Source organism: Silurus aristotelis (assembly GCF_946808225.1).
Source record: "Silurus aristotelis genome assembly, chromosome: 24".
NCBI classification, from domain to species: domain Eukaryota; kingdom Metazoa; phylum Chordata; class Actinopteri; order Siluriformes; family Siluridae; genus Silurus; species Silurus aristotelis.
This window is the reverse complement of record NC_139597.1, coordinates 19017276-19029553: the sequence shown is the minus strand read 5'-3', so window position 1 is coordinate 19029553 and position 12278 is coordinate 19017276. Positions and strand designations below refer to the sequence as shown.

General features: G+C 43.5%; 2 protein-coding genes across 2 annotated transcripts in view; both read left to right on the top strand.

Annotated features, from left to right (window-relative positions):
• The first annotated feature begins 335 nt into the window (after window positions 1–335).
• LOC310718826 (protein mono-ADP-ribosyltransferase PARP12-like) lies at window positions 336–8226 on the top strand. Its single transcript, XM_083527868.1, has 12 exons — window positions 336–887; window positions 1635–1764; window positions 2284–2680; window positions 3044–3094; window positions 3172–3298; window positions 4278–4434; window positions 4771–4891; window positions 5735–5831; window positions 5921–5999; window positions 6196–6326; window positions 6425–6576; window positions 6783–8226. Exons 1-12 carry the CDS (start codon window positions 592–594, stop codon window positions 7331–7333), a joined length of 2289 nt encoding a protein of 762 aa, XP_083383994.1. The 5' UTR covers window positions 336–591; the 3' UTR covers window positions 7334–8226.
• A 712-nt stretch (window positions 8227–8938) lies between these two features.
• Window positions 8939–12278, top strand: part of LOC310719320 (uncharacterized protein) — a 25352-nt gene continuing 22012 nt past the window's right edge. The window contains exons 1-2 of the mRNA XM_083528909.1: window positions 8939–9217; window positions 10715–10850. Of these exons, the coding sequence (XP_083385035.1) occupies window positions 8958–9217; window positions 10715–10850 (396 nt within the window). The 5' untranslated portion in view covers window positions 8939–8957. The remainder of the gene's footprint in view (window positions 9218–10714; window positions 10851–12278) is intronic.

Genomic DNA, 12278 nt, shown 5'->3' with positions numbered 1-12278 from the left:
TCATTTTCTTTCTTTCTTTCTTTCTTTCTTTCTTTCTTTCTTTCTTTCTTTCTTTCTTTCTTTCTTTCTTTCTTTCTTTCTTTCATATATATATGTGAGTGTGTGTGTGTGTGTGTGTGTGTGTGTGTGTGTGCGTGTTTATTTGTTTGTTTATTTATATGCTATAAGGTGTCCGTATAAGGTGTCCGTATAAGGTGTCCGTATACTTTTGGACGTGCACAAAACAAATACATAAAAAAAAAAATAATAATAATAATTAAATTTATTGCAGTGATTACTGATTGACTGATCACGTAAAGAAAAAAAAGGGGGGATTTTCCCAAACTTGGCAACAGTGACAATGTTAAGTTTCGTTTTCCGAACAGTCGCTGAAACAGAGACCGGAAAGTAAACACCAAGTCTTGTCGTTCTTCCACCCAGGAGAAGAAGCTGTATTGCCTTCCTGCTCCTGCTCCTGCTCCTGCTCCTGCTCCTTCTCCTGGTCGTGGTCCTGGTTCTGGTTCTACACCTGCTCCTGGTCTTTCTCCTGGTCCTTCTCCTGGTCCTGGTCCATATCCTGGTCCTGGTCCTTCTCCTGGTCCATTGTCCACTATGACGTCTTCTAAAGCTATACTGAAGCAGGTCTGTGCGAATGACGGCTCAATGCTCTATGAAGACCTGATATCTGATTTCAGGAGCGAGATGTTTGACGGCTGGTTCAACACCTCGTTAATCGATCGAATCCTTGAAGGCTCCGAATCGCTCGTGACGGTTTTGGTTAACGAGCAAAAAACGGTTATCGCCAGAGCCGGAGTGAAGCTGTGCAGGGAGAAGATCTGTACCGGATGCTCGAATATACACCTGTGCAAGTTCTTCTTACTGGGTGACTGTCAGTACGGGAGAGGAAGGTAAGCAGGCCGAGGAACCTGTGGAGCTTCTCATCATGTGTTCAGCTCATAGTCCAAGGTTTCCTTTTTGTAAGATATCAGTGGAGAGTTTCGAAATCCTGAAACGTGGCACCACAACATCTCATATTTACTACACGTTCATACCAGGTGTTTCTCAAGAGCTTCCACGATTTTGGAACAGTGTTTATGTAAAATTTTTACCAGACAGTCCTACAGGTGAGAAAGATCTCCCATGTTTGTTTCCACCATTACGATGTTCCTGTGCACAAAATCACGGTGGAGTTGGAGGTGAAAGATCTCAAATGGCCTCCTGTAGAGCTCTAAACATTGTTGAACACGTTTGGGATGAAGGTGAACGATGAGGCTGTGGCTGAATGAGCACAAATCTCCAGAAATCTAGGGGAACATCTTCCTATGTTTAAAAAGAACCACTTATGTTCATACATAGATGTTGGAAACACAACTAATGGGGGTGCGGGGGGGGGGGGGGGGGGTGTTAGCTCAGTGGTTAAGATGTTAGATTTTCAACCAGAAGGTCATGAGGTCAAACACTAGTAACACCACCACCACCACCATGCAGCCACTACGGGGCCCTTTAGCAAGGCCCTCAACCCTGAGATTATTGTAAGTAAGTTAGTTAACGCTTTGACACTCGTACTTCCAAGTGGATTCTACCTTCAGCAAACCAGGACCTCATTTGCCTCGTTTTTTTTTCTTTCCTTAAAACGTCTCTTGTTTGTTTTGTAGGCGAGGATGTCGTTTCAGCCATGACCTGCAGGCAAACGCCAGCGTCCTCCAGAAGCATGGCCTGAGTGAGCTGGACAGGAGAGAGCTTTGTGTCTTACTTCTCCAGAGCGACAACAGCATCCTACCTCCTGTAAGAATAAAACTTTTACTCCTACTGACCAGTTTAAAGTGTTATTATTATGATTATTATCTGAGGTGGTATCAAAAAATTTGGAGACTCGCTCGGTTAACAAGAAAGTACTTTATTTATCTTCTATTCCACACGATCGCCTTCAAAACAGTCCCCTTGCTCAGTAATACAGCGCCCCCCACAGCTTTCTTCCGGAACGTGTCGAGCTTCTTCTGCGATCTTCGGAAAGAGGGCGAAGTCTAAAGGAACCAAATCCGGCGAGTGAGATCATGTCGTATATAGCACACTGACTTTAAGGTCGGTGCTCCCTGTGACTGCGCGTGCGGCTGCGTGCTGCCACCTAGTGCCAGGTTACAAAACTAGTCTCGAATCTTTTTGTTACCACCTCGTATAATATGATTGTGTTATATTAACATTCAGCAAACGTTTTTTTTTTTTACACGTCAGCGACGAGCTGTTGTTGTTGTTGTCACGTGTACCTTCTGATAACCCACAGGTTTTGTTTTCATCTCCCGACAGGTGTGCCATTCTTACAACAACGGCACGGGCCCATACGGACGCTGCGCCGAAGCCAACAACTGCAAGCGGCTGCACATTTGCGAGAAGTACCTTCAAGGCCCGTGTCAGTGTCCACGAGCGCATGATTTCTACGAGCCCCATCCTCAGAAAGCGTTGCAGGACAGAGGCGTCCCCAACGAGCTCTTGCCGTCTATGAAGAAAATCTACTCCAACATCGAGTGCTTACGGATAAAGGCTAAAGTCATCTCGTCTCAGAACGGCGCTCAAGCGAACAGCGGCCGAAGACCGGGCAGAAACGGCAACTTCCAGAAACAGTTTTCGGAAACCGCTAAAGCCGGTGGAGGTCCCAGGAATAAAAGAGGCTCAGGAGGTCCCAGGAATCCTCAACACAATCATGGTTAGTTGCAGCCTGGGGACCAAATCTAATTTATCTATAGGGGGGTTTGAAATGTTAGCAAAACCTACGAACCTACAAAAACAAAACCTAGAAAACATTGTAGTAATGCGGCCACCATTTTTGGAAGAATCTTCCAAAATCTCAATCAAGTCGAAGCTTAGTGCTTTAAATGCTGGACTTCTGATCAGAAGGGCATGGGTTCAAATCCCGGCCCTATTAAGCTGCCACCGCTGGGCTCTTCAGCAAGGATTTAACCCCTCAACTGCTCAGATTTATCAATGAGATCATTGTCAAGTCGTTCTAAATACCGACGTCTACCAAACATCTTAAATGTTCTGTAATAAAAAAATATTGTTTCCTCAGAGAAAACCGAGATCTGTATGTACTTCGTCAAAGGACACTGCAGGAACGGGGGTAAGACCTGTTTTTTTTTCTTTCTTTCACACAGGAATATAAAATTTGTGAATTAAAAAATGATGTATATCTTGTAGATAAGTGTTTTCGAGAGCACTCCAAGTTGCCCTATAAATGGGAGGTGAAGGAGGGGCTCGGGTGGGCAGCTCTTCCTGACAACGAGGGGTTGGAGAAGGATTACTGTAACCCAGCCAAAACCTACAGGTATCATGCTTTATACTTTCAAATGTTACGATTATAAACCCTGGATCTCCTTTCGATTTAAAAAAAAACGCTGTTGCTCTTTGCTTTCCAAAGTTCAGAAACACGGTTATTGTTTCATATACCTGCTGTTTACAGCGCCATTTAAAAGTATTGGCAACCTCGGTGAATACGATCAAAGAAAGCGGCGATTTTTTTTTGTTGTCGCATTTTTTGGGTGTCAATAAACAGGAAATGATTCAATCATGACTTTCAAAGGGGTATAAATACAAGGTAACGCACAGGCCACGTTCTGTTAGTCGTTCATTAAAAAACATCAAAACCATTCAGCTACTGGTGCATGACGAAGAAGAAGAACACCAGACGCGAGGTATCGCTGTGCATGGGGACCGTTTTAAAGGTGATGGTGTCGAAACGTTGATACTAAAGTAAGTACGTCTTTATAAACAGTGTTAGTCTCGAAATCTTTGGGTTCCACCGAAGTGCTTTAATATACTGCGAGTGGTTGGAGCTCCAGAAAATCCTCTAGGCTGGAGAACTGAAGAACTTAGTTTCGTCTTGGGTTCAGTCTCCGAAATTTGCATAAAGGGTTGAACCTTCTTTGCTCATATTTACAAGGGGCGCCAATAATTTCAGAAGGCGCAGCGCGAGCGTAAATCCGTGTCTGTTCCAAACGTATCTAGCAGGAAGTTCGGATTTTTTTTGCCGTGTATTCGCACAGGCCACTTTATTAGGAACGCCGGTGCACCTGCTCAGGAAATCATGGCAACACACACACATTTCTCGAATAGAGACCAAAGCTCTTGACCTTTATCGCTGTGATTTTATGCATTGCTCTGGTGAAGCAACACCATCTGGTTGATTGGATGAAAGAGCAGGTGTTCCTGATAAACTGGTCGGTGAATGTGAACATACATCTGAAATGAAAGGCCATGGAGAATTCCTGTAAGCTCCAGCTGAAGATCGTCTGTGTGTTTATTAGCGCTGGAGTCTGCTTTGATACAATGACGCAGTACGGGGAGGCAGTGCGGCGTCTCTCGACGGTGTCCTCCGTGATCCAGCCCCACTACATCCTCACCACCAGGTGGTTGTGGTACTGGGAGGACGAGAACGGCCAGTGGGTCCAGTACGCGTCTGCCGTAAGTACAAATAAAAGGGTGACTTTGATATATACGTTTACGATGATGAGAACATGGGAAATAGTCATGTTTCCAGATGCCAGCTCCATGAGCATATGGGTTTGAGTGGAAGATCTCCTGCTTTAGATCTATAAACCGTATCAAACACTTCTGGGTTGACGTTTTCATACACCCCAGGCCTCCTCACCTCACATACATCAGCACTTATGGTTGAATGAGCACAAATCTCTACAAAATCTGGTGGAACATCCACTATATATTACTCAGGTGTCTACCAAAGCTTTTTAATCTCATTTCCACCATGTTGAATTATGTCTGTATCTGTTTGCGATTCAGGGCGGAAGTCACAACGCGGCTTCCATCACCAGTGAGGAGTTGGAGCAGAAATATACCCAGGACAGCATGGCAGATGTGGAGTTCACAGCAGGATCGCAAACGTACACGCTCAGCTTCCCAGGTCTCGTTTCGTTTCGACGTGCCGTTATTGTTATCGCCACGTACAATTCTTTTCATATCGATTTAAATGCTCTTTACAATCTCTGGATACATATATACGAGGTGGTATCAAAACGTTTCGGGGGTCCCTGGTGGTCTAGTGGTTAGGATGCGGCGCTCTCACCGCTGCGGCCCGGGTTCGATCCCCGCTCAGGGAACCAACCCCAGCCACTCTCAGTGCCGGTCCCAAGCCCGGATAAATGGGGAGGGTTGCGTTAGAAAGGGCATCCAGCGTAAATACATGTGCCAAATCAAACATGCGGATGGTCCACTGTGGCAAAACCCTAATGGGAAAAGCCGAAAGAAAGTTTGGTATCAAAAGGTTTCGAGACAAGCTCTGTTTTCAAGAACTTCATTAACACAGTGTCACCTTCAAAACAGTCCTGTGTGTGTTCCTGAGACTTGTGGAACACGCCCTCGTCCGGAGTAGGGTGGCTGCGGGAGTGAGATTGTGTGGATTGTTCTCCGACGATCATCATGCACGAGTAGCCGAAAGGTTTTGACATTTTCGGGGGTTCTTGATCTCTCGTCGTCTTCCGGCGATTTTCTTCCGCTCTTGAAGCGAAACACCTTGAACGACTCGTCGCAGAGTCACCGTATGCCAAACGCTTGTCACGTGAAATGTCTCTGTAGTCGATTTGCCCTTTGTTGCCGAATTTCACGTTTGCTCTTTGTTTTCACGCAATGGGTCAGAACAGCACCAGTTAGTCTCGAAACTCTTCGGTACCACCCCGTAAACGCCATTTAAAAAAAAAACCCATTAATTACTGATTATTCTTTCTATTTCGACTATATTTTCATTCAGATATGATCCAGACTAACAAGCGCTACATGACCAAGAAGTTGGTGAGTCGTCGGCCGGAGTTCGTGTCAGCGGAAGACGCCCAGAGAATCCGAACGACGTAAGAAGATGCTATTTTTTTGTCGTTTCCTCTCCCCGATTTGACGTGTAGCAACCAAAAGAGAGCTAAAAAAAAATCTTTCTCCTCAGCAAACCGGTTGCCGGCAACCCGATGAAAACACTACCGAGCCACTGGAATAAAGCTCTGACCCCCGAGACGGGTTACAAGGTACGTGAACGTGCGATCGGATCGTTCTTTTCTTCTTGTACTGTATAAACGATTGGTATAAAGCAATTCACTCGCTAAAATCGGGGTTGCCCCGTACTCGCCCCCACCGAGTTCAGATCCAGCGTCACTGCAGGTCTTTCGAGCAAAACCCCTTAACCCTCGTATTCCCGCATTGATTTCACATCATTTCCGCCAGAGGTTACAGGTGCAGAGTGATTCCAGCGAATACGCCACGATCGAGCGCCTTTTCAAATCCACCATGCGCGGTTTCAGCGTTCAGAAGATCGAGAGGATACAAAACAGAGCCCTCTGGGAAGTGTTTCAGTGGTATGTACACAAGTCCTGCGATTTCCTTCAGGGAAAAAAAAAAAAAACGTCCAATAATAGTCCATAATTTATCGGATAATATCCGTGTCATCCTGCAGGCAGAAAGATCTGATGATCAAAAATAACAAGGGAGGGAGCGTCGCTGAGAAACAGCTGTTCCACGGGACGGACCCCAAACACGTCGACGCCATCTCTCTCAATAACTTCGACTGGAGGATCTGCGGCACTCACGGGACCGCCTACGGGAGAGGTGGGAAATAATAAGGGTTGAAAAATTCCGGGGGATTTCAAGACTGGAAACTTTCCGTGGGATTTTCCGGGAATAAACGGCGAATTCCCGGAAATTTTCCGCCCCTTTGCAACTCTATTAATAATGAATAATCGTGTCATAATGATATTTTTACGGCGCATCAACGATTAAATGTTATGGGATGTCATTTCTCGTTTTCTTTCCAGGAAGTTATTTTGCCCGGGATGCGAAGTACTCGCACGGCTACACCGGAGACTCCTCACCCCGCTGCATGTTCGTGTGCCGTGTCCTGGTAGGTGACTACACGGTGGGCCACTCCAGCTACACCCGCCCCCCCTCCAAAGACGGCGGAGACACGTTTTTTTACGACAGCTGCGTCAACGAGGTCGGCAACCCGTCCATCTTCGTAGTGTTCGAGAAGCATCAGATCTATCCAGAGTATCTGATTATGTACAACGAGACGAGTCAGGCGTCTTCCCCGTATTACAGGCCGAATCCGTCTGGAGTAAGCGGTGCGACTTATACACAGACGGCTTCTGCGCATCAATCCTTCTCCACTACCAGAGTTCAAGCATCAACTACGACGTACAAACCCACCCCGGCTCCACCCACCCCGGCGTACCAACCCTGGCCTGCGACATCGTCCGTTTCGCCATCATATTCACCATCATACTCGTCATCATACTCGTCTAATTCATACTCCAAACCCTCCCCCCCTCGTCAATCCAAATCAGACAACTCCTGCATCATCTGCTGAGGACGTGATCAAATCCACTGGTCTGTGTTCACCCTCATCGCTCTCCTCCTGTCATGTGACCTTTTGGGTGGGTTTCTATTTCCACTCTTATTAGCATTTATTAAGAACGATGTGCTTCGAGAAGTATAATCAGGTTTTAGAGGCTTGGTTTTAGAAATTGAACAGTAGCAGATATTCACGTAGTTCTTCATTTGTCCAATCGAAATATATTTAGTGCTTTATTTCACTAATCCTTTACCGATTTCTTTACGCTAACATCGACACTCGCTGCAGCCGCGGCCGACCGTGACGTCCATTTTATCAGCGCAAATACGCTCTGTGGCCAAAAGTATTGGGACACCCGACTGTTTGTTGTTTCTTCGCCAAACTTTTCCCACAAACTTGGCGGAACACAGGTTTTTTTTTTTTTAAGGACGTCTTCGGATGCTGATGCCTTGGAGTGCAAGATCTCCTGCTATAGCACTATAAACCCTATTGAACACCTCTGGGATAAATTGTTCACACTGACTGCACCCCAGGTCTCGTCACCTCAGTGCCTGCCTTTATTTAAACACCCCTGTGGCATAAAACTCCACAAAATCTCGTGAACGTTATGTGAACGAAACAGCAACCGGATACTAGCGCTCATGCGTCCACATACTTTTGCCTATATAGTGTGTATGCCACTGGCTTAAAAACGATAAACCAATAAAAAAAGACTTTATTCGAGTTTTTTACTCAAATAATTCATTGATTTGTTCGGATTTGACTGAAAGAGAGTCGGATTCGTGTAACGTTGAGATTTTGCAGTCGAATCATGGAAATCTTTTGACTCAGGACTTTTTTTCGGGTTTAATGTTCAAATGTTTACTCGGGTTCCACCCAAATCAATAAACACAATGTTATACGATTAATGGTGTACTGGTTTTTTTTGTTTGTTTGTTTGTTTGTTTTTTATACATTTAATTGTATTGGTAGATAAATAGAAATATAAAAAAATACATATAATAAATAAACATATCTAATAAATAAATATACATTTTCTTAAAATATCTTTATATATTTTATTATTTTACACTCATGCATTTTACACACACACACACACACACACACGTGATGGTGATAAAATAGTCCTGCTAATGTATAATATATTGAAGTCAGATATTATAAAATTATAGCATGTTAAATAAAATAAGGTATATAATATATAATTTATTTAGAGCATTTTCGGTAGACATTATGACACAAAAGGAGGAGTTACGGAGGATTTGGCAACCGTTTGATTTTTTTTGTTTTTTTTAACGCTGTACTTTCGTTTCTTGCTAAACGCCGCATCATCAGTCGTGTTAAAGCTCTCTTTACACGTGATCGGTTCGGCTCACTATTAGGAGTCGACTCTTTCAGCTTTCAAACGACTCAATAGAATTAACTCCCGATTTTTATGCTAAAACGATTCTTTTAAAAATAATAATAATAATAATAATAATAATAATAATAATAATAATAATAATAATAATAATAATAATAAAATCTTCCGGCTAACAAAATAATGTTTTTATAAAATTATCGTTATAAAAATATATTTAATTAAATATAAATAATTTTTTTTTTCCAAGAGTCGACTCCTTGCTAGACCACAGTAATAATGGCGGAGGAGGAAGCAGGTGTGATCGGGCTGATCTGCAGCCGCCTTGGGAGTGTGGAGTTCGAGACCCTGGTGCAGGAGGCAGCAGTGGCAGATTTGGAAACTGTGATCGAGAAGAGTGAAGCTCTGACTATCATCCAGAAAAACACGAACAAAACGGTCCTGGTCACCTCGAAACTCAGGCGCTGCAGAGAAGAGTGTGGAGAAACCTGTTCTGATCTACACCTGTGCAAATTTTACCTTTTGGGGCAATGCAACATGTGAGTTCCTGAGTGTAACATCTGTCCTTCCTAATGATATGATGAGTTCTTCAAAACGTTCTCAGCATCTTAAACCTCAAACCCACCTGACACTTGACAGGTGAAGGAAATGAGCATTATCTTGTTGAAACCTTTTCTCAAAGTTCTCAAAGTTGATGTTTTGGAAGCAGGAAAAATGGTTGATCGCAAGGATCCGAGTCACAGAACCAAAATGTCAAAAACGTCTAGAAGACTAGAGCGTCTCGAGAAACAGTGGATCTTATCTTATAATACGAACCAGAAACCATGGAATGGGAACTCGAGGCTCATTTAGAAAGATCGGGAGTGAAGGCAAGATCAAGACCTCAGCAGAAGATCCTTTACGTTCCGATGTTGAGCTTAGATGGATCGGAACATTCAGAATGTTCTCTCAGATACAGCAGGAACATTTCGAGCACATTAAGGTGCAGAGCCTACGGTTAGAAACAGTAGCTTGAAGGTCAAAGTGTTGAGTTTTGGCTCAGCAGCTTGTAGGTTGAAATCCCACCACTTTTCAAGTTTCCTTCACCCCTTTGACAAGACGTCTGGGTCAGAATTCAGAGTTTCTGCAAAACATCAGGTCTTGAGGAGCGTATCCTGACAATGCTCCTGCTGGATCTGAGAGAACATTCGGAACATTGATGTAATCACGAACGCTCCGATCCATCAAAGCTCCATGACGCAACGTAAAGGATCTTCTGCTGACGTCTTGATCTTGCCTTCACTCCCGATCCCAATGGTTTGTATCCTTCCAAGATGAGACCTACTGTTTTTTTTTTTTTCGAGACGCTCTGACCCAGACGTCTAGACATCATCTGACATCATCGATCCATCAGATCATTTAGATCGCATAAGGATGGAAAATTTTCCATACATGTACATTTACGAAAAACTTTCCATTGAAACCTCAAATGGGGAATTTTTAGAAAAAAAAAAATTAAGTTGGAAACTTTATCAGGAATTTCTGGGAATTTCATGTAAACTGTATCATATACATATCATTGTTTTATCCAAAATGATCTTAAACTACGTTCAAGTTCTATGCGAACCTGCAATAAAATTCCCAGTTTATTCCCATGAATTCCTGTTAATTCCTATGGAAAGTTCTTGAAAATTCCTGGAAAGCCTACTGTAGGTGTCACTGTAAACACAGCACACTTTCAGGTGGTTTATGGAGCCCTTGATGGATTAGAGGGACGAGGGGAATTCTGAAGGTGTCATGGCTGATCATTGTGTGTGTGTGTGTGTGTGTGTGTGTGTGTGTGTGTGTGTGTGTGTGTGTGTGTGTGTCACCGTAACCCAGCTGTGGAAAACAAATTTGGCCAAACCCAAGTCTATTATTTATCATAATCACACCCCTGGGTGTATCACACACACACACACACACACACACACACACACACACACACACACTGTGTTATTTCCAACTACAGCCTCAGTACATGTTCTATTCTTTAGATGTTTTGATGTTTTGCACAGACACCGGTGTAAATACGGCCACAGTCTGGAGACGCAGCACAACTCCGAGGTCTTGCATCAACACGGGTTTCAGGACCTGAACAGAGATCAGCTGCGTGTGATCCTCCTGCTGAACGACGGCTCGCTGTTACCCAACGTAAGCACTTTCGGGAGTCACGTGTTTCAGAGAAGGTGTGGTGACGTGGTGTTTTTATTTCCTGGACAGAAAAAGGACACACACACACACACACACACACACACCAGACATCTGATTAGATACAATATAAGGACATCTGATATTTTTTCCATGGTTCCTTACCAAAATGTTCCCACAAACGTGGTGTAGGATCTCTTCTTTTTTCTCTTCATCTTCTTTTATCACTGTTTTCCCTTTAAATCAAGTCTAGTTTTATTTCTATTGCGCTTTTCACAACAGACATTGTCTCAAAGCAGCTTTACAGAAATCAACAGTTAAGGTGAATGGTGTGTATTTGTCCCTGATGAGCAGCTGTGGCGACTGTGGCAAGGAAAAACTCCCTTAATGTTATGAGGAAGAAACCTTGAGAGGAACCAGACTCAAAAGCAGAACCTCATCCTCATTTGGGTGACATCAAGAGTTTGATCATAAATCTTTCAACACTACAGAACACTGGAGAGTGAGAACTAACATGAGTACTGGAGTATAAGATTATAAGTAAATGTTCTTTCTACAGTCTTTGGTATAAAACTAGGAGCTACTGAGCTCAACATTTGTGATCATCACAGATTCAGCATCAGCTTCTCCATGCCAGAGCCTTTAAACACTCCAGGAGGTCCAATGTCAAACTCCACACATGTAGTGGGATCCAATTGGCACTGGTACGTCTCTAGATGGTTCAGGATGTTTGTGAGTTCGGCATCTACTTCTTTAAAGTCAATAATCTTCATGAGGTGGGACGTGACTGGAGCGGGCCAAACCTCAGGGTGTCTCGGGATGGGGAGAGAAAGAGAAGCAGTGGAGAGGAATTAGCATAGCTGCTTTTTTATGATATTAACAGCACAAGTTGATAATGTGCATGTGATCATATGTTCTGGAGCACAAGGTTATGATGTGATGTGTGTGATGTGTAGAAAAAGATACGTCTTTAATCTGCACTTAAACTGGGTGAGTGTGTCTGAACCCCGAACACTGTCAGGAAGAATATTCCAAAGTTTAGGAGCTAAATGTGAGAATGTTCTACCACCTTTAGTGGACTTTGCTATTCTAGGAACTACTAGAAGCCCAGAGTTTTGAGATCTCAGGGAGACTGGATAGATACATGGAGATAAACCATTTAGTGTTTTTTAGGTAAGAAGCAGTAGTTTGTAGTCTATTCGAATCGTAACAGGAGGCCAATGTAGGGACGATAAGATTGGGGTTATATGATCATATTTTCTTGACCTAGTAAGAACTCTTGCTGCTGCATTCTGAACTAACTGTAGCTTGTTTATTAATGACGCAGGACATCCACCTAGTAATGCATTACAGTAGTCTATTCTGGAGGTCATGAATGCATGGACGAGCTTCTCTGCATCAGATATAAACATGTTTCTTAACTTAGCAATA